The following is a 26,237-nucleotide window of genomic DNA, read 5'->3' on the forward strand; positions in this document are numbered from 1 at the left end:
CAATGAGATGCCCATGGGAAACCTTCAAGCTGGACCAAAGCATGACAGTGCTCTCTCCACCTGTTTGACTCCCAGCAACTACTATTCAGAGGTATGTTGCCTCCAACAGTAGTTGGAAGAACCTGGCTGTGAACATGCGGCTCAGCTTCTGTATTATGCATTTGAAGGTTTTGTAGAATGGTGCCCTTCCCCTTTATGGCTTCTACTTCACTTGCAGGCAGCAGTCACCTTCCTGGATGAGGAAATGTCAAGCTAACCTTATTACCACATGTGAGAGGCATTCATTTGAAAACAGAGTAAAGTATGGTGTATTCAAAGGCTACAAGCTGCTACGATTTGTGATTAATATGTATCAAGCCAACTGAAGTGAATTCCAATATAAATTTCCCTCTTGTATAATCTTTTGCTGTCAAATGTTTTATAATACCAAACTTACAGCAACAATAACAGAAGAGAACAGAAAGGCTGTGCTAAGCATACTACAGATCTGTATCATATAAAAACAAACCAGGCTGTTATAAATGTCCTGCTTATCTAATAAATGATACATTTTGAGCATTACAAAATATGGGGTGGGGGAAATGCAAAGAAGTCAAAAAAGGAAGCAGCAACCATTGTAACTGTGGGTAACTTAGAGCTTCTCTGTAATGTAGTTAGAGAGAACAATGGTCAATATCCTGTCTGTGTCATTACATAAGAAAGGCAAATTGTTACACATATTACAGTGGCACCTCGGTTTAAAAACAGCCCTGTTTATGAACTATTTGGTTTACGAACTCTGCAAAACCGGAAGTAGTGTCCCAGTTTGCGAACTTTGCCTCGTTCTAAGAACAGAATCCGAATGCTGGAAGGGCACCGGCGGCGGGAGGCCTCATTAGAGAAAGCGCACCTTGGTTGAAGAACGGTTTCGGTTTAAGAACGGACATCTGGAATGGATTAAGTTCATAAACCGAGGTTCCACTGTAGTTGAATCTATGTGGGATGAATTTTAATACTTAATTTTTAATAACTTAAAGCAGGCAGATTTACTTTCAGACACTCAAAAGTTAATTTTGCAGTTTGCCTGCCTTGCATGGGTTTGAACACATGTGACAAAGCCAAAGTAGCCCAGGATGATGTCACTTGGGCATGTGACCAAAGTGTCAGGTGTGCATAGGAAATAAATGTTCCCTGCCACAATTTTTCACCCTTGGAATAATTATGCCTTTGTGATCTGTGATTTATGCATTGTGAAGGGCATTATTTATTTACTTTGTTACTTTTTGTGCTTATGCTGATGTCCCATTTATACCTTGTTCTTGTTCTGAACATAGTATGCTTAGTGTTAAGTTTTAGACTTATTATAAGTTATTGTAAGTTTAAATTAAGTCTGCTGCAACTTGTTTTCTTATGGACAGTGCCAATCCTGAATGTATTGGATTTGTGACCATTATTCTCATTTGCCTTCAGTAGCAGTAAAGCTCCCTGCAGGATGAAATACAATTGCCTCTGACCTCCAACAGTTCTGGTATGGCCCCAGTACCCAGAAGTCTTCAGGGGCATTAAATGATACTACAGTACCTCTGCAATATTTTGCTCTATAATATATTTGCACTAGTCCACTGTTATGCTGACGATGGACTGTGCATGGTCCAGGTTGAGGGAAGCATCAGACAGGCACGCAGGTTGAGCAAGTGGGATAGTGGGGTGAGCAACTGGGGCTTATGCCAGTAGGGCAAGCAAGAAGAGTGGCGGGGGCAGAGCAAATGAACAAGAGAGGTGGTGAAGTGGCAGAGTGGGTGAGCAGCAAGGGCAGTGGGTGAGCAGGTTGGGTTCTGGTGGAGGGTGTTGAAGAAGCCAAGTGAGCTGGGGTTGTCATGGTGGATGGGTTGAGAGAGAGGGATGGCCCACTTGTGCACAGCAGCACATACAGGGGCATAGCTGGTGAGTAAGCTGGGCTTCTGGTGGTGCCGCGGGTTCAACTAGAGTGTAGATGAGCTATGGAGATCGCCAGAGTGGTGCATGCTCTAGTTATCTCTCGCTTGGACTACTGCAATGCACTCTTTGAAGGTGACCCAGAAACTGGTGACTGGGAGCAACCGCCAAGACCATATAACACCGGTTTTGAAAGACCTATACTGGCTCCCAGTACATTTCCAAGCACAATTCAAAGTGTTGGTGCTGACTTTTAAAGCCCTAAACAGCCTTGGTTCAGTATACCTGAAGGAGCGTCTCCACCTCCATTGTTCTGCCCGGACGCTGAGGTCCAACACCGAGAGCCTTCTAGTGGTTCCCTCACTGCAAGTAGCAAAGTTACAGGGAACCAGGCAGAGGGCCTTCTCGGTAGTGGCTCCCGCCCTGTGGAACGCCCTCCCACCAGATGTCAAAGAGAAAAATAACTACCAAACTTTTAGAAGACATCTGAAGGCAGCGCTGTTTAGGGAAGCTTTTAATGTTTCATAGGTTATTGTATTTTAGTGTTTTGTTGGAAGCCGCCGGAGTGGCTGGGGAAACCCAGCCAAATGGGCGGGGTATACATAATAAATTATTATTATTATTATTATTATTATTATTATTATTATTATTAGGGAGGGACTCAGGGGAGGGGGACTTCGGCAAGGAGCAAGGGCCTTTCAGAGGAATAAGAGGTGCTGTGCGGAAGTTGGTGAGTGAAGTTAGAAGGGGCGTCAGCCCATAGTTGCGTTGTATACTGAAGCAGGTGGTGGAAGCAAACCAGGAACTAGAAACAATATTGGAGTTACCAGCATTAATCCAGCCCTTCTGTCTGCTGAAAGGCATTATGGCTTCATAAAAGCATGGTGGGAGGAGGCCAGTGAGGTGGGGTGGACATTTTTCCAGTGCTTTATTTTTTCCACAGGGGGGAAAAATCTGTTTCCTAAGTTCATAAGTAACAATGAATGGATGCCAAATGCACATATAATGGCAAGCTTGGCAGTTTCCATGTGTTTAGGTTTATTCTACCAAACCAACCACTATGCTGTGAAGTAGAGGGCCTCCTTCAGATACTGCCTCATCAAGACATCCATGCTGTACTTAGGAACTGAGCCTTTGGCATGGTGGCACCTAATTCCTACTTCAAATTCCTTCCCAGTACATATCAGACAGGCACCATCTTTGTTGTTCTTTCAAGACCTAATTGAAGACCTTTCTTCAAAAATAAGCTTTTCAATTGAGATCTTTACCCTAGTCTTTATTTGCACTAGACCTGAAAAGGTTTTTACATAAGGAAAGTGGTATTAATTGTTCTTATAAATGAAATAGTGTACTTGTTTTATTGCTGATGGTTTTATTGTGAAATAACTTTGAGATACTTTATGGGACATTATTCATAAGTGGAATTAATTAATTAATTTACAGGTAAAATTAAATGTACTAAATTAGATAATTCTTTATGACACCAGAAAATGTTCCAATACAACCAGAAAATTATCCTAAGATTTATTTTCTGTGTTTTTAGTGATTCCTGTTTTTATCTGTAAGTAGACTTCAGTCCCATCAAGGAAAAAGTCAGAGTATAAATAAATTAATAATGATAATGATAATGATAATGATAATGATAATGATAGATCACCTCTACCTCTTTCCCTTTATGCAGATGTATGCCAATAAACCAGAAGAAAACAAAACAATTTTGAAAAAGGAAAAGTGTTAAGTCCTTCATAACATGCTATATCTGAATATTTTTACTCAAACGTATTTTCTGCTGTGTTCAGTGGGCTTACCCCTGAAAATGTGTAAATAGACGTACAGTGGTACCTCGGGTTAAATACTTAATTCGTTCCGGAGGTCCGTTCTTAACCTAAAACTGTTCTTAACATGAAGCACCACTTTAGCTAATGGAGCCTCCACGCCGCCGGAGCACAATTTCTGTTCTCATCCTGAAGCAAACTTCTTAACCAGAGGTAATATTTCTGGGTTAGCGGAGTCTGTAACCTGAAGCGTATGTAACCTGAAGTGTATGTAACCCGAGGTACCACTGTATAGCCTAAATTCAGCAGTTTACTGAACAGACTTTCCTTTTGTGTTTCTCATTGTCACCAAGCACTGTTATCAATATAATGAGTTTAGCAAAATATATGTTATGCCTTGTGGTTTATTAAAACACACCAGGATTCAAATGCATCCATTAAATCCTCAACCTTCTTTATAAAAATAGCTTACAGGGAAAGTGTAATAATACACCTTTTGAAATGATTAACCGTAACATAAGCTCAAATGCAAATATGTGCAAATAAAGGAACTTGGAACGTATTGATGGCTTCAAGGCATTTTTAAAGACAATTTCCTGATTTATAGGTTGCAAAAGAGGCCTGCTTAGTACATCACTGACAAAAACCGGTTTACCCTAGCTTTCATGTCGTACCTTAGAAATGGATTAGTCATTTCACTCATTTGGTGTTTGTTGAAAGCAGGCCCCTCTAAAAAGGGACTAAAGTGTTCTGAGCACAGTCAAATAGTTTGACTTGGTTATTACTAAAGTGCAAGACTAAGGAGGAATATATACAAACGTTTGACTTTTCTACTCTAAGTGCATTTTTAAGTCCTGAGGCATTTAGGTATTTGACCACCGCCTACTGTACTACATGTCAATGTCATTTAAAAAAATATTTGCATAACTGAAGGATGGGAGCAAATGAACCTCCAAACACAAGGCCACTCATTTGAACCCCATTTGCTGCTCAAACACACCTATTTTACCGAAGACAAGCCAATTAATTCCCCCCAATTCATCTCTAAATAAAAATTACAAGCCAATTAATTTCCCCAATTCATCTCTAAATAAAAGTAATGCTACATACACACATACACACTTTCCCTCTCAGGATTAAAACCTCTGGGCCCTCCATTTTTCTCCCCACCTCCATTTCCTACCTTGGTTCCACAGAGGCACTGCCATTCATTTACTATCTTTGTATCTCCTCTTAGCCCATCTGCTGGTCTCTTTGTTGGCTGTGTCCAGTGTGAACTGTTCCCACTCTTCTTTTTTCTGCATCTGCTGGTCAGTCAGGAGCCTAACACTGAGGGGTGCAGAGAGCCTCGTGGGGTATGCAGCCAAGTCTGACTACGTGGTTGGGCTGGGCTTTTGCTCTTCCTCCTGCCTGCCATCACTTCTTCTTGTCGCTCATCTTGTGATGCCAAAAGGACATTAGCACCTATATTATGGAGCTTGTTTCGTTATTTTCCCCATTAGTTTTTATGGGGCTCAAGTTACCTGAATTCAGGGAAGGGTTGTTTGTTCATTGAAAGCATCTTATACCTATTGTCAGCTGGGAAAACTTTTTACACACACACATAATCTGCCCTTGGACTTAAAATCTGAAATGACACAACAGAAAAAGGAACAGGGAAAGTAGAGGAAAGCTCAGGCATCAAACTTGATTTTTCAATGACCAGCTTGGATGGAAATGAGCAGCTCACAGTTCAAAAGGCAGGTCTTGGCAGCCTTTCAAGAATACCCTAGTGACCCAGATGTCCTGGAAATGGCTGTAAATGCAGCCGATAAATTGCTGTTTTTACAGTGTGAGGCCTTGGCCTCTGGGGGCTAGCTGTAATCATCCGCTGCCTTGTCAGTCCCATCATGGCAGGTAGGTCTCACAAAGGTGCTGTTGATACCACTGCCTCAGAGCGTCTGGTCCTGCTGTTCCTCCTTACAGGACAGGTGGGGTGGATGATCTTTGTGAGGGGAAGCAGAGGCTAAGCCCAGCTGCTGAGAGAAGTACTGAGGGAACCTGGATGTTACTCTGTGTCTCGTGTTTCTGAGAGTTAGCAACAAAGCTGTGGGCTCTTTTCATATTTGAGGCCTTCGGTGTAAAAGGCCTATGACAACCGTACTCAGTGTTCCCGTTAAAAGGGCCCTGTCTGGTTGGCAAAATCCTATAGAGTTGATTGCTTTCTGCTCTAAGAGATTCTGTAGAGCTGTAACATTATGAGGCAGGGATGGTGGGCTCAGAAACTGGCAGATGCCCGCTGCATTATATTTTCTTTGAACCTTCTAAATAATTGGTGGGTCCTCTGTGGTGACAATGAAACAACTCTGCAGTGCTATTTATCTGGAAAAAGAGGTGCCACAACTTGCCATGAACTTATTCTCTTATAACAGCCATGGCACCCATGTGAGATGTGCCAGAACTGAGTTCCGGTGAGTTCTGGCTGAAAAAAAGGCCCTGCAACTCTGCATGTGATTTATGAGACACTAAGTCAGGGGTCGGCAAAAATTTTTAGTCGTGGGCCGGTCCACTGTCCCTCAGACCTTGTGGCGGGCTGGAGAAGCGGCACTGGGGGGGGGACTGGAAGAAGAGGCGAGGGGGGCAAGTAGTCCTCCCCCCACCCCATCCCCAACTGCTGTGCTTACCTTCCCAGGGGCTGCCACCACCACCGCTGCTTCTGCTTCTTGTGGGTAGGCATAGCGAGCTCGTCTGCTCTGCTCTCTGGCCCACAGGAGTGCCAGGGCGGCGGCAGAAGGAAGATGAGCGGCATGAAAGGGCTGGCTCCAGAGAGGGGCTGCTTAAAATGGCACTCAGCCCAGCCCCCTTCCTCCTCTAGGCAGGGCGGAGAGAAGCCAGGAGGAGGGAGGGAGGAGGCGCTGCCGCAGTATGTGTGAGGGAGAGGTGGGGGAAATGGAATGGCACAGAAAAAAATATGGCGCAGCCCAAACAAACATAATCCCCACGTCGATCCACAGACAGTCTGCAGGCCAGATCCTGAAGGCAATTGGGCCTGATCCACCCCGCAGACCTCAGTTTGCTGACCACTGCACTAAGTAATGGTGGGAGTGCCCCCACAAGAAAAAGGGTTTCCAGGTAGACTTGGCCATAATGTTTGTTGCTAGACATTAAGAAGCCCTGCTTTATGCTTGGAGATTGCACCTTAGAAATGCATCCTGTGCTAGTAGCAGCAAACCTATATCTTTAATTGTGTTTCTTCCACAGTGGCATATAAATTGAGGGATTGGGGTGCACAGTATGGAGAGCCAATTCCCTCCCCCCCAAAGGTAACACAGCCAGTGGCGGGGCTGCATGCTCCACTGCTGGGGGCTGAGAGCAGGCAGGGGTGTGGCTGGTGCCCCGGGGGGCGTGGCACCCTGCCCACGGGGGCCTGGTGTGCATCCCGGGGGTGTGGTACGCCGCCCGCAAGGGTGTGGCACGCGTTCTGGGGGCATGGCGCCCAGTGCATAGGGGGTGCGTGGCGAGTGTTGGGGGGCACTGTGATGGCACCCTACCAGAATTGTGGTGCTGGGGGCGGTCCGCTGGCTCCGCACCCCCGTTCCTCCACCAGTGAACACAGCATTGTGTTAGAATAAATGTAAAAGTGACTTCGAAATTATTTTGAGCTGCATATTCTAGCTCTGGAGGAGGAGCCTTCAGTAGGAAGGGTAGTGAGCTTCTGCTTATGATGGAAATGAAACTAGGCCCTTTTCAAGCCAAGAAAGTTACTGCTTGTCAACAGCATCCAATACAAGCTTACCCAACAGTGTCAGACATTCTGCCCTCTCCCTGCAAGGTTTTAGGATTGTTTCATACTCCTAGTTCAGAGCTTTCCAAACTGTGTGTTGCAACACATTAGTGTGTTGCCTGCAGTGTGTAGGTGTGTCACACAAATACTCCCTACGCTCCTCCTGGGGCTGGGAAGGGGTTAGTTTAACCTCCATTTTGCTAGTAAAACTGAATTACTGTGTTGCAAAATGATGCATGTCTAAAAAGTGTGTCACCAACATGAAAAGTTTGGAAAGCTCTGTCCCAGTTGAACGAACTGCAGGTCAGGTTGGGGCAGGGCGGAGTGGGAGACTCTTGTTTTAAGATGACCTTAGTTGTTGTTTTTTGTAATTGGCACCACTAGGTGGCGGTTGCAAGCAACAATGACTGAGGATAATAAAAAAACCGGCCCCCACAGTAACCAAGGTAATAAACAAGGTTCCCCACAATCTGCAGAATCTATCATATGCAGGATGAGAGGATGGAATTGCATATAAGATTGCAGGAGAAAATGAAAATAGGCAGAGACGGAAGCTCTTTTTTTGCTGTAGTACAGTATTTTGAAATAAACTTCCAGAGGGGTAGTATATCAAAAGAAACAAGGAAAAATGTGGCAAATATATAAGCTAGAGTCCACTTGATCAGATGCATAAAGTATAATCATTGACAGGTAAAGGTGTATGTATGTGTGTATGTATGCATGCTGTGATATATTTTTATGATACAGTGGTAAATATTTTTTATAAATAAATATTGTAATAGGTGAAGGGCAAGAAAATGCAAAAGTATAGCCTGTGACCATTCAAATCAGAGCTGAAATGTGTGAAAAATAAGCAGTAACTTTTATGAAAAGTTATTACAGGGGTAATAAATTAGGGTTGCCATATTTCAAAAAGTGAAAATCCGGATACAAAAGTTTTGGGTTTGTTTTTTGTTTGTTTTTGGGCAAAGTTGTTGAGCTTTCTTAAATGAAATGAACACAAAATCTACACTACTGACATGGGCTGGCATACATCCGGAGATTCCTGGACATTTAAGTGATTTCCACCCAGATGCTGCTAACGAGGGCTGAATGTCTAGGAAATTCCATATGTATGGCAACCCTAACAAATGATAAAAATCATGCTAGCATTGCTAAGCTAATACCTGCAATGGGACGGGAAACAATTGTCTCTATTCAGACAAAAATACATAGAATCAAGCATCACTATTGGTTCTCATGCAGCAACTGCATGCTGGAGTCTCCCAAGAAAATGGCCAATGTCCTTGGAGAGTAAAATGTTATCCTAGTGTTTTCTGATAACAGTTTTATGTCATCTCTTCTTTTGCATTGCAGAGAGACTAGCATATTTGTCTTGTGCAGAAAAAGCAGAAAGGCATTAGTAGTAGACAGCAGTATATACCACATTGCAAGATTAAGTACCAAATTACCAATATACCACTCTTTATTTTGCCTCTCCTGGATTAACAGAACTGTTGGTAAAACATGACGTTGGACAGTTTATCTGCGTTTTCCATTTAGTGTTTTCTTAAGCAACAAATGTGCACAGTATAGCCAAGCTTACTTGCAGTTCCAAAGATCTAACAAAGATCTCTCTCTTACACCCCTGATTGGAACACCTTGATTAGTTTTTTTAATAGACAGTAAAATCTTGTGAGAGTGATGCAACCCACCACTTAGATTTCATCAAAGTATATTCTAAGAAAAATTGAGCTAAGTATGCTTCCTATCTTAATGGGGTGCATGCATTATAGGAGTACCACACAGCTACTCCCATGTAATAAATAAAATAAAATAAAATAATAAATAATAATTTTATTTATACCCTGCCCATCTGGCTGGGTTTCCCCAGCCAATCTGGGCAGCTTCCAGCACATATAAAAACATAATAAAATGTCAAACAGTAAAAGCTGTATGCTAGTTGTTCTTATTATAAAGTGTTTTACAGCATGATGCTGTTGCAATTACTATTCATATTAAGGATGCTCCTATTTATCTGATAAATATATATGGTTTATTACATGCCATATTTTAGATCACATTCAGTATAATAATTGCTGTTACTTTATTAACTATGTATGTCTACTCAAAAGTAGTTCAGTGGGACTTCCTCTCACACAAGTATGGATAGGATTTCAGCCTTAAAAATACTTTTCTTCAGATTTGCCCCTTAATTTATTTATAGAATATCTATACTGCTAATTCATTAATAATCAGTGCAGTTCACAAGAACTGTAAATAAATTCTTACAATGAAAACCAAATAACGAAGTTAAAATAAGAAATCAGGTAACTATTGTGGTAAATATTCAGGTAAATATTATTCAGATGGTCATTTCCAGTCAGTGCCTACCTAGCACTAACAGGATAAGACTTCCTAGTATGTGCCTGTTAACAGAAATTGGGAAAGGACATATATAATGGAAGTGGTGGCTACATATGATGACCTTGAACTAAAGACTTGCTTCCTGGGTGCTTTAAAACTAAGCTTTATCTCATCGGGCATCGTCTATGGCACATAAACCGTGCCTGTTTCCCTTTCACTTTTTTCACCGATTCCTATTCGATTCCACCCTTCTTGCCCCGCACATGGAGCTCCTACGATATGCAATCGGAAACCTCAAATTCCCTCTGCCAACCTCTATGAGGCTATCTGGGCAATAACAAACCGCCACCCCCCTCCCCCGCCGCTTCGGTTGGCTCGGAAGGCTGTATGTAAATAGAGCAGCGTGCGCGCATTGGTTCGCTTTCGTTCGGAGGGCGGGGGCTGAGGAGGGAGGGGAGCGCGCCGAGGAGAGATATAGGAGCGCCAACTGCCGCTCGCCTCAAAGCACGAAAAGGTTTGAGCGCAGGGGGAGGGCGCGGGCTGGCGGGTGGTGGTGGGCAGCCGCGAGGCAGCCGGGGCTCTTCGGTGCGCGTCTTCGCGACAAGGCAGCGGCCATGCTGTGCTATGTGACCAGGCCGGACGCGGTGGTGATGGAGGTGGAGGTAGAGGCCAAGGCCAACGGCGAAGACTGCCTTGACCAGGTGAAGAGCCGCGCGCGTTCGCTCTCTCTCGCTCTCTCTCTCTCCCCCCCCCCTTCCCGCAACCCGCCGTTGGTTCATGAATGGTCGTTGAGGGAGCTCGCGACCCACGAGCCGCGACGCTCTCGCGCGCTCTCTGCTTCGCCTCGAGATTCTCCGAACGAGAGCCGCCGCCTTTTCTCGTGCTAGGTGGGACTGGACACAGAGCAGCTGGGGATCGGGATGGGGGATACAGGCAAGGGGAGGGGGATGCAATGGCCTCGGAGCTGCGGAGCCTGCAGCGACGCTGCTGCTATGACTGCCTCCCACGCGTTGCTTACTGAGCTGCGGCTCCCCCCCCCCCATCCCACATCCTGAAATTCCCCCCCTTTTACTAGCATTAGCCACGTGGCACTTTGCAGGGGCGATGGCAGGTGACTTGACTGCCCCCCCCCCCAAAATGTATCGCCCCTGTATGGGGAATACTGCGCTTGGCAAGGCGTGTGGACTAATCGTTAAATTTGTTGCGGCAGGCAACTGAACCCTGCAAGGCTCTAGTTTTCGTTGGCACCACGTGGTGTAAATGTACATGGCACATGTGAGCGTGGGATTGATTGAACCGTCTGCTTTCAACCTGTGCATGGAGAAGTTCAGGGTTTTATGCAGTGGTCCAGCTGCGCCCATTGTTTATGCTCATTTAACCCAGAACGTTCACCCAACTGTACATGTTTTTGGCAGGAGACCCAAGTCTTTGGATTTGGTGTTTACAACATGGTGAATGTTCTTGCACAGAAGGGTCATTCTTTCTCCACCAGTATCAAGTGGCATATTGTTTTGTGGACTTCGTGTAGTTTGTTAAACAACGTCTTGCCACACTACTTCATGATGATTCTTGTACTAACTTTTATGATGCTCCATTTTTTAATCATAGGTTTGTAGACGATTGGGCATTATAGAAGTTGATTACTTCGGACTCCAGTTCACAGGCAGCAAAGGAGAGAATTTGTGGCTGAATTTGCGAAATAGAATATCCCAGCAGATGGATGGTCTGCCTCCTTACAGACTGAAACTACGTGTCAAGTTCTTTGTGGAGCCCCATCTCATATTGCAAGAACAGACAAGGTAAGAAAGAACTCCCAGTGAGACCTGTTCATACTTTATTTTCAATATATGCAACTCTCCAGTAGAAGTTTAGAATGTGACATGAATGTGTCTGTAGAACTGAATCTGAAGCTAAGGTCTTATTGTAAAATAGTATTTGTTATGGGGAATAAAACATACCATAGCAGTGTATGTTTATATATAGGCCTGGGTAATACCTCCTGCAATTATAGGAGCCTTTCTACAAGTGGAAGTAACACAAAGTGTTTGCCCGATAGTAACCTCTTAGCAGTGTTATTGCAGGTCGTTTTAAAATGTTCATAGCAGGAAACTGTTCCACCCAGTGTTTCAGTTTACAGAGCTCTGATATCATATTACAGTAATGTTTCAAACAAGTTTAGGCCCTGCTTCAAACCACAAAGAGAAAACAGCTGGTTTCTCCCTTTAGGGAATATGTAGCTATCTTAAGCTTACACTTGAATTCAAACACTGACAAAAATCGTGTAATTACACTTTTAAAATGCACTTGGAAGACTCCACCTTTATTCCCTATGGGGCTTATTTAGGTAGCCTTCATGGTAAAATTTCACCCAGCCATATAATTCTTAAGATGAAATGTTTCAGTAGCATGGTGAGATTTTATTAAAATACATTTTCTTTTAGAAAAATGCTCACTTCCAAACTGTAGCCTGCTATAGATGGTTGCAGATAATCACAACTCTTCCATGAATGCATTTATACTGTTCTCATGCTTTCTACATAATGTTATTCTAATGTAACAATGAATTAACTATTTGTTAGGCAGGCAGCTTGCGAATCTGGATGCTGCTAGGTTCATGGGATGGCAGGGCTGCTAATATTTTATGGACTAAAATACTTCTGAAATAATCCGTACAGCTTTTTAATATTCAGGCTGCATCTTCTTTTCTTTTCTTTTTTAAGTGCACAGACCTCCTGTATTGTGTATCATGTTTTCAAAAGCTTTCATTGCATGTGATGGAACAATATTTCTTACATGAATCACTTTGGTTAATATTTTACTTTTAAGAAAACAATGCTGTGCATTATAACTTGGGGATATTTTTCATTCTGTTACAGTTACTGTGCAAAATCTGGCTTACAGCTGTCTGGGACTTTTAAACCTTAACACTCACACATTTTTTGTGCTAGAGTTGCAAAGTGAAGACCAGGAGTTCCATCCTGTCATATGTTAATATAGCAACAGTTTTCTGAACTGTTTTGAAAGGCTATGAATGTTGGCAAGTTCCAAAGAATGAGAGTACCAGTGTGGGGGGGGAACCCATTCTCTTTGTCATAGTGTATAGTCCTCCAGGCTTAAGAGATTCAATGTTGACGTTTCATCCTCACTTAGTCTGTTCTATTGAAAAAGAATAGGCATCAGTTTGAGAGCAGTGACAGGATCAGTTCCCTTGTATTTGCACATTGTTTGTGTAGAAAACAGTGTACTGAGATTAGGTTATTCTTTTGAAGTATCAACCATTGTGTGAATATGTAGTTGTAAATGGAAGTTTTGTATATGTGTGAGAGAGATGTGAGAGCTGGCTATTATAAATTTCAAGAGTTCAACCCTAGAGCACTCTCCACATAAATTTGAATTGGATTGGATTTTGAAGACGTAATGGTCTGTTTTGATTTGACTTGACCCGTGAAACTGCTTTTAATAGGCTTGAGAACATGACATTAAGTGTGAAACTGTGATTGCTGTTCTGCTGTTTTACTTAATTAATAGGTTGAATAATTCTTCAAACCTAGATTTCCACAGTAGCAAATCATTGTTATTACATTTGCCCATATTCTACTATAGTAATTTATAACCAGGAAAAGAAGCCCAAACAGTGTGTCAGCTGAAATTTCATGGTCTTAAATATGAACACCTTTATTCCAAGTCCATGTGCTAAGTTGAAATGCTTCAGGATACATAGTTTTTACAGTATTCTGGTACCTGAATATTGTAAAAAGTGGGGGATGGGGAGAAGAAACAAAAAAACTTTAATTAAGATGCTCCTGTAATTACTTTTAACTTTTAAAAGGAATTGTGCCAGGGTGTTGGGAAGCCATCTATATAATTGGAAATTGTTTTGAGTTTGGATTTATTCCAGGGAATTCAGGGAAGCTTCATGGAGCTGCCTGGTAGTTTGTTTTTAGGTAAAAACAGGATAGTAATCGAGAAATCCAAGGTTCAGAAATGAGTTGCAATGAGAAAGTTTAGTCTCAAAACTTATTCTGGGTGTGGCTGTGTTTTACTTGCTAACAGTGAAGGCAGCAGTGAAGGATGTGTGGCGGCTGCTCTAGAGAAGCAACAACAATGTAACTGTAGGTCATTGACTGAAAGTAACCCTTGTTAATAGCTGCCAGGCTGTTCTATGGAATCGGTGACTGCTGCATTGGAAGAAAGCCGAGTTTCTGGGGAAATTCGACTCCTGATTGGTCTGAAATGGTTGCTTCAGGGAAGAAAGTTCTGCTTTTGTGGTCGAGGCTTTTTGTGAAGAAGTAACAAGTCTAAACTTTTGTCTACTTTTGGAATAGTAAGCATTGTTGACGTTGAGTAAATATGTGAAACTTCTTATATTACATTTTATCCTTTAAAACTTCTTGTTAAAGTTCAGTAGTAATACATTTAGAATACTGGAATAAAGGAACTTGTTTTTTGTAGTGAGTGGTCAGAAATTAAACAGCTACTATAATTAAGGACGTGACAAAACCATTAATTCCATTTTACTTTCTAACATCTAGTGTATTAGCTTTTTAGTTAAGAACTAAAGTTCAGTTTGAGCTCCGAAGAGATAAAATCAGAATTCTGGCCATTCTAGTGAGCTACTGTATTTTTCGCTCTATAACACACACCAGACCATAACACGCACGTAGTTTTTAGAGGAGGAAAACAAGAAAAAAATATTCTAAACGAAATAGTGGATATATGATTTTTGTGGTTCATGCTGTGGCCACAGACATGTGATCTGACAGTGAGTTTGGAGTAGCCCAATGCAAAAATCCTGAGGATCCATGTGGATCCATGCTTTGTAACCATGGAGGAGGGAAGGAAAGGGAACCATGGATCTTCTGCTCATGACTGCAGCAGATCCCCCCCCCCCGCCACCCGCAGGCATTTGCTCCATAACACGCACAGACATTTCCCCTTACTTTCTAGGAGGAAAAAAGTGAGTGTTATGGTGCAAAAAATACGGTATTTAAATTTGTTTCAAACAGCTTGCTGCATTAAAACTGGCTCGTTGAATTTGCATGCACAGAACAGTTCACACTTGTAATTTGCAGTCTAAATATATTTTGTCTAGGTAAGTGTTCTGTCTTGCCCAAGTGCAATTAAATCTTGTGGTGGTTGCTGAAAAAAGTGTTCAATCCATATAACTACATGAAGCATAGTTTAACAAGCTTTCTCCTCCCTTATCAATCAACAATGATGAACAAAGCTTGGGAATCTTGCCGCCTCTGCCATTGTACAATATGACAGTAATAATAGTTTATTACCCGCTTTTCACCCTAAGGTCCCAGAGTGGGTTACAATAATTAAAACACAATGTTAAACACAATTTAATACAATTTACATGGCTAGATACCTGTGAGATTGCCTTACCGCATATATGCCCACTCAACCATATTGACAGAAATGGCACTGTTATAGGTGGGTGCCACATAGTACCCATTCCACATTTATAGGAACTAAAATCTTTTAGTGGAAACACCTACATTTTGGAACTCCCTGCCTATTGATGTCAGGCAGGTGCCTTCACTATACTCCTTTTGGTGCCTGCTGAAACATTTTTGTTTAGACAAGTTTGCCCTAATGTTTAGAAAATGTTTGTGAGTTTTAAGCTGTCTTTAGCCTATTGTTAATTTAACTTTTTGAAAGTCTTAAATTGTTGAGGGTGATTCTTCTTCTTGGCAGATTTATTGTTTTACCTTTTTGTAAACCGCTTTGAGGTTGTTGTTTTCTTTACAGTTAAGCAGTGTATAAATTTTAGGAAGTAAATAAAAGATATTGTGTTACAAACCACAGTACTCTCCACCTGCACATTGATCTAGATAAATCTTCCTACCTTTTGTTGTTGGCATCCATGTGTCTCAAGAGACAATGGAGTGTGCCTTCAAACAGCTGTGTTAGCACCAAAGTGACCTTCCCAGGGTGCAAGCCTGGGCAGTGTGTATGGAGGGTCCTGGGCTGCGCAGAAGCCAGGACCCCTCCCGTGGCCTCGCTGATGTGGTCCAAATGAAAGCAGAGCAAAACCTGTGGCACCAACTTGGGTGCAGGAGTTGCCAGAAGGAGGCGTACAAGGTGCCATCGGCTTCTGTTTCTCCCCCATAAAGCTGAGGCATTGTGCTCAAACAGTGGCTTACTGCCTCAGTGCACTACTAAATGTGCATTGGGGGGGAGCAGTTGGCAATCCCGCCATTCCCATTCCATTCTACTCAAAAGGGGCTGCTGGGCTCTGGGGTAAGGTTCAGGGGGAGGTTCAAGGGGGAAAGAAGACTCTTTCAGATTCTGATCCATGTATTTTAAACTTAAAAATTGGTTTTCTATTTTACTGGTAAACTAATAAAAACCTAGCATTATTAACAAGAGTTATTTGCACAGAAGCTGGCATCTATCTTGTACTATAACTCCCTCACAGATTAGTGGGCGATTGTCTTACCTGCAGTCCCATGAGTTATAACCAATATTAGCCAGAATATTCAGTTATGATTTTAAAAGGAATTATAAAAAAGGATCTTAATTCTGCAACAGATCTTTCCAAGAGAAAGTCCTCACCACCATCTTTCCACTTCTGAACTAGAAGGAGGGCAAGATCTGATTCACAATACACTTATATATTAGTAGGTGCAACAGTATTTCTAATTTGATATGTGAGACAACTCCAGTAATGGTCTATCACCAGATACTTAATAGAATATTATAGACTCATAACCAGTGTTTGAAACAACCCATTATTTTAAGCACGTTTTGTGAAAGGGAATTTCATTAATGCAAGCAGTGTCGGAGCTCTGGGTGCAGTACTGAGCCTAAGATTAAAACTGCCACTACTGGAAGAAAAGGGGGACCTTTTTTCTGCCTCCCCACTTCCAGCCATTCTCTGAAGACTGGAGAAGAGACCCTCATAAGAATATTAGGGAGGTGGGCAGGGGAAGTATGGCTTTGTTTTTTGTAGTCTTCAGGTGAGGACTAGACCATGTAAAAATGAACTTAAGATTTTAGCTGCAGTTCATTCATTTTCAGCTTTGTATTCTTGTTACAAAAAAAGCTCACCTAGGCACTCCATTGTGGCACCCACAACCTAGGTTTAAGGTGCCATTTAGTTCCTAGCTTTCATATCTGTTTCTAACACTGCTCATGACAGATTTCTTATTCCCCTCAGCCCCATTTACACTGTACATTTGAAGTAGTATATCACTTTAAACAGTCATGGCTTCCCCCAGTGAATCCTGGGAACTAAACTTTGTTAAGAGTTTTGAGAAATGTTAGGAGACTAATACCCCTTTCATAGCACAGTCTCCTGGGGAAAGGAATAGGGCAAGGGAATAGGGATCTCCTAACTAGTCTCACTGCAGTTTACAGGATTATTTGGGGAGGCCATGATATTGCTTTGGGGAAGTGGTATGATACTGCTTTAAGTGTATAGTGCAGAAGGGACCTCCTTAATATCTGAGAAACACTCAGTACAGACAAGCCAACCTCTGCCAGCTTATGTGTGTTCGGTATGTGTTGAACTGGCAATGCAGCTGTGATGGTGGGGCAGTTCAAATCTTTGCCTTTCTTTACCTTAAAGCCTTCAGTTTGCTATGCCTTTAAAATCATTGATCTTCAGAGGAGGTATCCTCAACAATTCATAGTGGGTTTTATTGTGCCTCATGATTGTAAGTTGCCATCATCCTTCAGTAATATGTGAAGTCACATGCAAAGGACCTTTCCCCTGACTCAACTCCTGTTCCTTCCTGGAAATAAACTTAGAACAGATGCTGTTCTGTTCACTCACTTCGACTAAAACTTCATCTTTAATACTGTCTTTCTATTTCAATGTCTCAAGATGAATCAGACTTTCAATTTATTCTATATCACTGAGGTTTTCTGTAATTTATTTTCCAATTCTTACAGATAGGGAAATCAGAACAATATCTTGTGAATTTTAAAACGAAGGAGCAGACCTATTTCTGTCACATATTTTACTAAATATGACTTAATACTTTTTAAATTAATTTCCTTTTAGGCACATGTTTTTCTTGCATATAGAGGAGGATCTTCTGGCTGGTAATCTTCAGTGTTCTTCTGAACATGCAATTGAACTTAGTGCACTACTTGCCCAGTTGAAGTTTGGTGATTATAATCAAAATACTGCCAAATATCATTATGAAGAGTTCTGTGCAAAGGAGCTTACCACTACTGTTTTGGACAGGTAAGAGGGTTTGTTTCCTAAGAACATTACCATGGCTGAAATAATTGTTCAGATGCATATTATTGGCAAAACCACTGCAGTTGCAAACCACACATTTTTATTTGCAGGATTTATGCTAACACAGTCATATCTAAGACTTCTTCATTTTCTGTAGTACTCATGATATTTAAGGATTTTAATTTTGAATCTATATGTTACCTGTGTATTGCCATAATATATTTTCCTGATTCTTAGACTGATTAAATAAAATATTTTTTTAAAAGGCAGGTCTCAATAGGAGAATTTGAAAATGTTTACATCTCCTATTGAACTGAGTAAAGATTTATAATTGTTTAAGTGTGGTGAGATTGTTCCTCAATTAGTGTTTGAGTTTTTTAAAGCATGAAGCCACATTCATAGTTCAACAAATTTTTTAATTTCGTTTTTCTCAAAAGGCACCTAATCTTACCAACAACTGTTTAATGTGTTACCATGTAAAACCTTAATTCTGAATATTATGTAATACCATACTTAGTTACATTTAAATAAAGACAAAAAATATACTTAACAATGTATCATTACAAATAAATCTATAAAATTCATAACATTTGAGATCTTCTTGATAAAAGCTAGTATTTAAATCTTGTAAATCATTAAAAGTTATAAAATGTTCATGAAGTTGATTGAATATGTCTTTAAACACTGTACCTTGCTTATGCATGGCTGAATGATTAACCTATTCTCAACTTTTTGTTACCTACAGTATTACTGCAAAGCATAAGGAACTTGAAGGCCTCACCCAAGCTTCAGCAGAGTATCAAGTTTTACAGATTGTGTCAACACTGGAGAACTATGGGGTGGAATGGCATTCTGTTAGAGACAGTGAAGGGCAGAAACTTTTTATTGGAATTGGTCCTGAGGGTATTGCCATGTGTAAAGATGACTTCACTCCCATCAACAGGTAATAAATGCTTACTAAACTGCATTAAAAGGTTCAGAAAAGTTGTGGGGGATACACCTCTGTTGTGATTCAACCATTGTTACCTGTTGTTCTCTATGATTCACGCTCAACTTCACCTGGGTGCACTTCTCCAATAGGACTTCCCCTTCGCCAACCCCACACCTCCCAAGTGCCCAGCAGTCAGGTGATCCTCAGCCATTTGGGTCTTTACAAGCAGCAGATTAATAGTGCATGCAAAGCCCCATTCATCCAAGCACTGACTTTACCTGCTCTTAACTCATGTAATATATGGGCAGATGGGCATCTCAAGGGCCGAATGGCAAGGACTGCCATGCCTAATCATGTCCATGGGCTTGAGATCCCCCACCCCCATGTGCTATAGATTAAGCTGTCGAAATGGTTGTAGGTGGCTTTGTTTCTTTCCAGTAGTGCATGATGTGGAACCAGATTGCTTAAGAGATTGCCTTGACGCATATATCATTACCTAACAATTGCATTCCTCCAAATGGGCATTGTTAAGGATTCGTTATGCTCCAGAGGTCTGCCTGACATGAACTAGAAACCAGGCCTTTAGTGTTGTGACTCCAGCTTTGTGGAAACAGCACCTAACATTTTTGCTTTCAGATGACTGTTGAAAACTTAACTTTTTAAGTGGGCTTTCTCTGAAGAGTAACGAACCATTTTACATTTTATACTCCACAGGATCTTGTAATTTAATGTTTTAAAGACCTTTTTATACTTGTGTATTTATATTTTTGCTATTTACGTTGTTCTCTTCATAATCTAGCTTTACGCTTTGGAAACACTTGTTATGTAGGTTATATATTATTAAATAAATAAATTTAAAGAGCTATATTGTTCTAGCTTAGTATTAACCTTAAATGTACCCTGCCAAACTATAGCTGGCCTGTAGTTGTTCCTCAGAGTCCTTTTAGGCTCTCAGTACAGGACTTGTTCTTTAACATACTTGCCTTCCTTACAGGATTGCATACCCAGTTGTTCAGATGGCAACGCAGTCTGGAAAGAATGTGTACTTGACTGTCACAAAGGAATCTGGCAATAGCATAGTTCACCTTTTCAAGATGGTCAGCACCAGAGCAGCTAGTGGACTGTACAGAGCGATAACAGAAACACATGCATTTTACAGGTTTGTATTTCTAGAAAACAAATCCAATTTCAAATGCATCAAATATTTCCTGCATAAGTGCTTACGTTTCTCTTTTTAGTTGATATAACAGTAGTGTAGACTTTTATATTTGTGAAATAAAAGGTTTCATTTTATTCTGCTGCCTCCGGAGTGGATTTAATTTTTTTGGTTAGGAATATTCTTTTATATCTGAAGTGGGAAGAAGTGCTTGAAGAAACCTCTTGTATGAACACAAAATAAAGTTAACACTTCCTAAACATACCATTAAATTAATTTCTCATGCAACTCTGGTTTAACAAACTTGTACCAACCCATTTCAAACTCTTCTCTTTTAGGGAATGGAAGTATTCAAACTAGAAATGCTGTTTTGTTTTTAGAATAGTCTTCCATGTTCTCATTGCAATTACAGTATTAGAATTCTTTGAATAAACAGAACCTATTATTTCACCTTTTTGTTCAGTTTGACTGAGTTATACTTGGTTTTTTCCCCCATTCTGGTAGGTGTGACACTGTTACTAGTGCTGTTATGATGCAGTACAGTCGAGACTTAAAGGGCCATTTAGCATCCTTGTTCCTGAATGAGAATATTAATCTCGGCAAAAAGTATGTGTTTGATATTAAGCGGACATCTAAGGAAGCTTATGATCATGCAAGGCGAGCCCTTTACAATGCTGGCATTGTGGATCTTGTTTCGAGAAGCGACCAGAGCCCGCCCAGTTCTCCCCTTAAGTCTTCAGAAAGCAGTATGAACTGTGATAGCTGTGAAGGTCTCAACTGCCAGCAGATGAAAGCCCTTCAAGAAAAGTTACGGAAGCTTAAAGAATCCCTACTATGTATGGTATGCTGTGAAGAAGAAATAAATTCAACATTTTGTCCATGTGGTCACACCGTGTGCTGTGAGTCATGTGCTGCACAATTACAGGTAATTATAAAGCTAATTACAACAACATTGAATCTCATGTTAAATTATTGGTCTGATTTCTACATTAAATGAAAGCATAGTATAAAACAACTGTGGCTTAATGTGAATGAGCAGTGGGCTGATACATTATGCTCTAATCATGTTTCTCCTCCCTTGCTGCTGCTGCTGCATTATTTTTATCAGATTTATATACCGCCTCTCATCTCAGTATCACAGGGTAGATTAGAGTATAAAAACACAAAAATACATAATGAAAGCAAACAAAGCAATAGCCTTCCCCTGTGCGTTCACCCACCCACCCACTTTTTAAAAAGTCATAGATTGTTTAATGAGCCAAAGGCCTGGGAGAAGAGGAACATTTAGCCTGATGCCTAAAGATATGTAGTGAAGGTGCTGGGAGAGCATTCCACAAACAGAGCCACTGCAGAAAAGGACAATTCTCTCTCTCCCCCTCCTTTAAAAAAAATAATATTGAAACTTTTCAGCATATGATACAATAAAAAAATTAAAGAAAAGAAGAAAATACCAAGTCCTCTTTCAGAGATAAATCTTAACCCTTGTGTCACATAAAAGTGGACGGACCCTCCCATCTCTCACCTGGGAACTTTTTCTCCCAGCTTCCCACCCTGCGAGATCTTCCATTCCTTGCCTCTAATACAGTTTTCGCTTTCCATCCATCACCTTCCTGTTCATTCCCTCATTAAGCCAGAGTATAGGACCTTAGAAAAACAAATCCAAATGCAAAAGAAAAGGCCCATTCTCATGTTGCCACCCTCTGTACCTCGTGGTGAGGGCACATGAAGAAGGGCCTCATACGGTGATTGCAGGGTCCGGCCCAGTTGCAAAGGAACAAGCCAGAGCTTGACTTGTGATTTCCAAACTTGGGCTTCTGGCTTGTTTGGCCAAATAAACTGTAAGTGGTAAGCCAAAAACCAAACACTGGCAAGCCCAAGTTTGGACCTCACAGCAAGCCATTCTCTGGCTTGTCATATTCGTAGCATGGTGGCACAGCAGTAGTGCACCAGAATGCAGTTCATTTCTGTTAAGCCTTACTTGGCTTTAAGCTATGCTATAATGTGATGTGACAACTGAGTCACTACCTTTCCCAAGTATTTTGCTGTTCTCCATACTTAAAACAAATTCTCAAACCGGTTGACAAAACAGACATAGAAGGGAACATCGGTTCATAGCATTTAATAGCTGTGTATAGCCTTAGACTCTTTGGCATACTGTTGAGAGAAGATGGAGATATTCCTTAGTAGTAGTTAAAATACCCTGTCAAATGCCTAATTTGACCTACCAGGTAAGTAAGACAGATTTTGGTGAAATTGCTGAAAATATTAGGCATAAGCTTGAAATTCTTTGGAACTTCACATTTGTCAACATTTTGTGGCATCTTGAAATTAAACAGTACTACTTACATGGAGGTCATATGATTTCTACTTTAGATTCTGGAGCATATATGTTCTAGTTATGAACACATTCGTATAAATCTGCTAAGGCTTGCTTTTGTGACAAGTATTTTTAAAACTTAAATATATATCAGCAGAAAAACAGTGTTAGAACCTTCAGGCTATGTGAACTGATAAACCCTTATATTAGCCATAAAGTTGTTAACAACAGTGAATAAATGTTCCAACTTTTGTTTTTTCCTTCTAGTCATGTCCAGTTTGCAGATCTCGAGTAGAGCACGTCCAGCATGTGTATTTGCCTACCCACACCAGCCTGCTTAATCTGACCGTAATCTGACCTCTATGTTATCACTGGAAGATGTACACTATACAAGCTTCTAAACTATCTTGTACTTCCAAAATACTGCACTAATGTTTTCTCCGACTCCATTGATGGTGAAGGTGAGCAGTCACTTCAGCATCTGCCAGCAATTATAGTCAAAACGACCGCAACAAAACTATGGGGGGAGGGAGGGGAGAATAGGGAACGATCTCTGTTCAGAGAATTTGTTTTATGGGTATAACTGTGAATGACTTGTAGACAACCTCATGTCACATGAAGCAACATTTATTTATAAAATGGCAATATACAAAAAAAAATCTGAGAGGAGGAAAGATGAAAAGTTACTCCGTAGTATCCAGCAAGGGCAACACTGCCTGTTTTTGCAATTATAAATATTGTTTTTAAAGTTACTTTATTTAGCATGATCACTCCATTTATCTTTTAGGAAAACTAGTTTTTTAATATCTACATCTGTTATTTCACAGTAACTTAGTTTCTGCTTTTAGTCTCACTGAAGAAACTATTTTTAAATCTTTGTATTTAAGAACCTAAGATTGCAAAGCTTTAAGCAAATAGTTGTATTTGTTTCATCAAAAATAGGTAACTTGCAAAATTTACTATAAAGATTTTGAGTAAATTTGGCAGCCTGTTGGGCACCTCCTGAGAAGAAAATGCTGAAATACTTACATTAAAAAAGTAACTTTGAACATCTGTTAAACATTTTTCTCTTGCGAGAGTCAGTTGTTTCTCTTGTACTTGTTTCTGTTTATCTGCCTTGTGTTGGGAGAAATGTATTCTCAAACAGTATAATGTTAATATGGTTTTCTAAAATGCAGCTGTGTTAAATTATTCTTTCTTAAAACCGTCTTACCTTCTACCACAAACCCTGTCCCTGGGCATTTTGGACTTTGGTCAGCTAGTGAATGCTCCAAAATATTGAAAACTAGATGACCATGTTTGGGTGCAATACTAGCTAAAAAGAAAGCTAGAAAAGTCACTTTACTGAGACTTTCTGAATATACTTTTCATATTGCCTTAATGTAGCAGTAATGTGTGTATGCATTTGTTTCTTTGCACAGACATTTTGTCAAAATATTAAAGCTCTACTTTTTTATGGCACATTAGCGTATAAACCTTACTCCAAAAGGTATTTATTTTTTCACTTTGTAAAAAGTTTTCTTTCCACATGAAGCAAGAACTCCTATTATGGTAGACAACTTGTCTTTTTTATATATTCAGGTTAATAAAGGACTTTTTTATATACAGAATTTTGCAGTAGTTCCTCATTTGCATGCCTTACATATTAATGCTAACTACAAGAAAGATCAAGACACCAGCAGACACATCTTGGTTACCTCTATCCTTGTGCAGCCTCTCACAGGGCAGAGGGGTGGGGAGAGCTGCAGACAGTGGACATTTCCTCAAGCAGAAGTTTATTGTTTAAATGATTTTATTTCTGATTATTTAATTAGATTTTTACATACATTCACTTGTTACGCAATGACAAAACATAACCATACTACATAGCTTTTAGGGTTAAACATGTTTAATTACACTGACACTATGCTTCCTCACATTCATTTTGTCAATATTTCTCCTGTTTAGATATTTCTATAATGGCCTTCACATGGTCAGGAGACAGTGTACAGCATATTAACATGTATTAATAAATATTTCTAAAGCCAATGAAAACATCAATACAAAATAAATGGCATAAAAAAGATCAAAAGTGTGCATATGGTTGCACTTTAAAAGGACAAATTCATGAAGTATCTGTAGCTATTGTTCAAGCATGGTAGTAAGATCCTGGAAACTTTCCTATCCCCCTTTTATGTATTCTCTGCATTCACACCACACTATTGCTTGATGCAGATGAAGCTTGCATAAAATAAGGAGCAGGCTTCTGTCTGCATTTAATGTTAATATGAGATAACCACATGCATGACTCGATCCAAATGTCATTGCTTTACAACTCCCTCCCAGCTAGTCGCTCTTTGCTCTTGGACAGTGGAAAAGCCTAGGAGGATCCAAAAGAAGGTGCTTGCAACTGGTTAACATCATCTACCTGTAACTGCCAGCAATTGAGGGTGTAAAATAGAATAAAAGAGAATGGGGATGGGCATTAACAACTAGAGAACTGGATTTTGTAAGCTGCTTTAGGTGAATCAGCCATGGTGGAGCTAGGCTTTGTGGGTAGATTCTGAATTATAAATGACATAGGCTGTTTTAATGGCAAAATGAATCAGGTTTGACAGTGATGTTTACCTTAGAAAGTAGCTGGTCTTTCAGCAAATGTTTAAAAACACCCAATAAAAGTGAATTAGTCTTTCGGATAAAAGGAAACTTAAATGCACTCAATGCATATTTTCCATACTGAGCACAATCTAGTTGATAACCTATTGATAATGTTTAGTTTTGCCCCCTTGCCCTGCAGTGATTCCATCAACTAAGTCAAAGTAAAGTATATGGTAGATAAAGTGTAAAGGTTAAGCTAAATGCAAACTTTATTCAGGAGCTTGGAGTATTTGATAAAGACAGTTTAACCTTTTGTGCAAGTCTTCCTAAGGCACAGACAGAACACGAATATACAACCACAGGACTAGTTACACACACACATATATATATATCAACCTCCAGTCAAAGCACTTGACCAAGCCTTTTGTTAGGTGGAAAATTAACTAGTTTTAACTTGTGAAGTTCTACAGATGGAGGGGAGTCTATGCAGTGCATGCTCTTTGGTGCTAATAAAGCTACACTTGGAAAGAGAATGTGGCAATGTCATGGTGAAGCCTACCAAAATTTAGGAGGCGTTTCTTGGTTGTTGCAGTGTTACAAAACAGGAAGCGCACAATACTGCATCCACATACGCAAGTTAGATATGTTCAAATAGAAATAGGAACTCAGTGCTAACTTTTGGAAGAATGATACTCAAATGGGGGAAGGGTAAATCCATCCTATCACATACTGACAATGCTAGCAATGCTTTTCATGACTTTCTTATTCACAGAAATCACAATGGCAGCAGCTCTTAGGAGGCAAAGTACCGGTAACTAGGTGAGGTAAAAGTTTACTGCACCATCCTGGCAACACATGTAACTCAATGTGTGTGTGTTTTTTTTAAAAAACAACCCCTGGGCATTCCATGATAACTAAGAAAAGACTCATGACTTGGAAATTCAGCCAAGTACCTAACAGCGTGGAAACAATAACTAAAAGCTCCTGTCTGTACTGCTTACATGGCACAAAAGTCCAGAGTCTAAAATACTGCATTCTTGTATAACGTAGATACCATGCACCTAGACTTTCCCTTGGTCTTTGAGCCCTGATTGCTTTCCTCTGCAGCTGAGGACAATATTGAAGCTGAGGCGAACACTAGGCCAATGTTTAACAAGAGATTTGGTTATAAATTACGGACTTTTAACTCTGACAACTGAGTTATTTCAAAGCTTATCTTAAGTGATGCAGCATGTTTAACCAAAAGTTAAATGGCAAA

At 40.5% G+C, this 26,237-nt stretch overlaps 2 protein-coding genes across 2 annotated transcripts in view; one reads left to right on the forward strand and one right to left on the reverse strand.

Annotated features, from left to right (window-relative positions):
* The window catches only part of LOC310714315 (NXPE family member 3-like), a 41,361-nt gene extending 35,039 nt beyond the window's left edge, over positions 1-6,322 (reverse strand). The window contains exon 1 of the mRNA XM_083519696.1: positions 4,873-6,322. The gene's annotated coding sequence lies outside the window, so the exon portion shown is untranslated. The remainder of the gene's footprint in view (positions 1-4,872) is intronic.
* A 3,908-nt stretch (positions 6,323-10,230) lies between these two features.
* MYLIP (myosin regulatory light chain interacting protein) lies at positions 10,231-24,012 on the forward strand. The gene is made up of 7 exons (XM_083519493.1): positions 10,231-10,499; positions 11,407-11,597; positions 17,816-18,001; positions 18,744-18,941; positions 19,924-20,088; positions 20,590-21,010; positions 22,670-24,012. Exons 1-7 carry the CDS (start codon positions 10,413-10,415, stop codon positions 22,757-22,759), a joined length of 1,338 nt encoding a protein of 445 aa, XP_083375619.1. The 5' UTR covers positions 10,231-10,412; the 3' UTR covers positions 22,760-24,012.
* Positions 24,013-26,237: the final 2,225 nt, after the last annotated feature.

Source organism: Podarcis liolepis (genome assembly GCF_965112155.1).
Source record: "Podarcis liolepis genome assembly, chromosome: 8".
In the NCBI taxonomy this organism is placed as follows: Eukaryota; Metazoa; Chordata; class Lepidosauria; order Squamata; family Lacertidae; genus Podarcis; species Podarcis liolepis.

Excerpts from the sequence above, each read along its gene's own strand:
- MYLIP (XM_083519493.1), top strand. The coding sequence starts at position 10,413 with ATGCTGTGCTATGTGACCAGGCCGGACGCGGTGGTGATGGAGGTGGAG. Across the intron at positions 18,942-19,923 it reads GACTTCACTCCCATCAACAG|GATTGCATACCCAGTTGTTC; the intron begins GTAATAAATGCT and ends CCTTCCTTACAG. Across the intron at positions 21,011-22,669 it reads CATGTGCTGCACAATTACAG|TCATGTCCAGTTTGCAGATC; the intron begins GTAATTATAAAG and ends TTTTCCTTCTAG.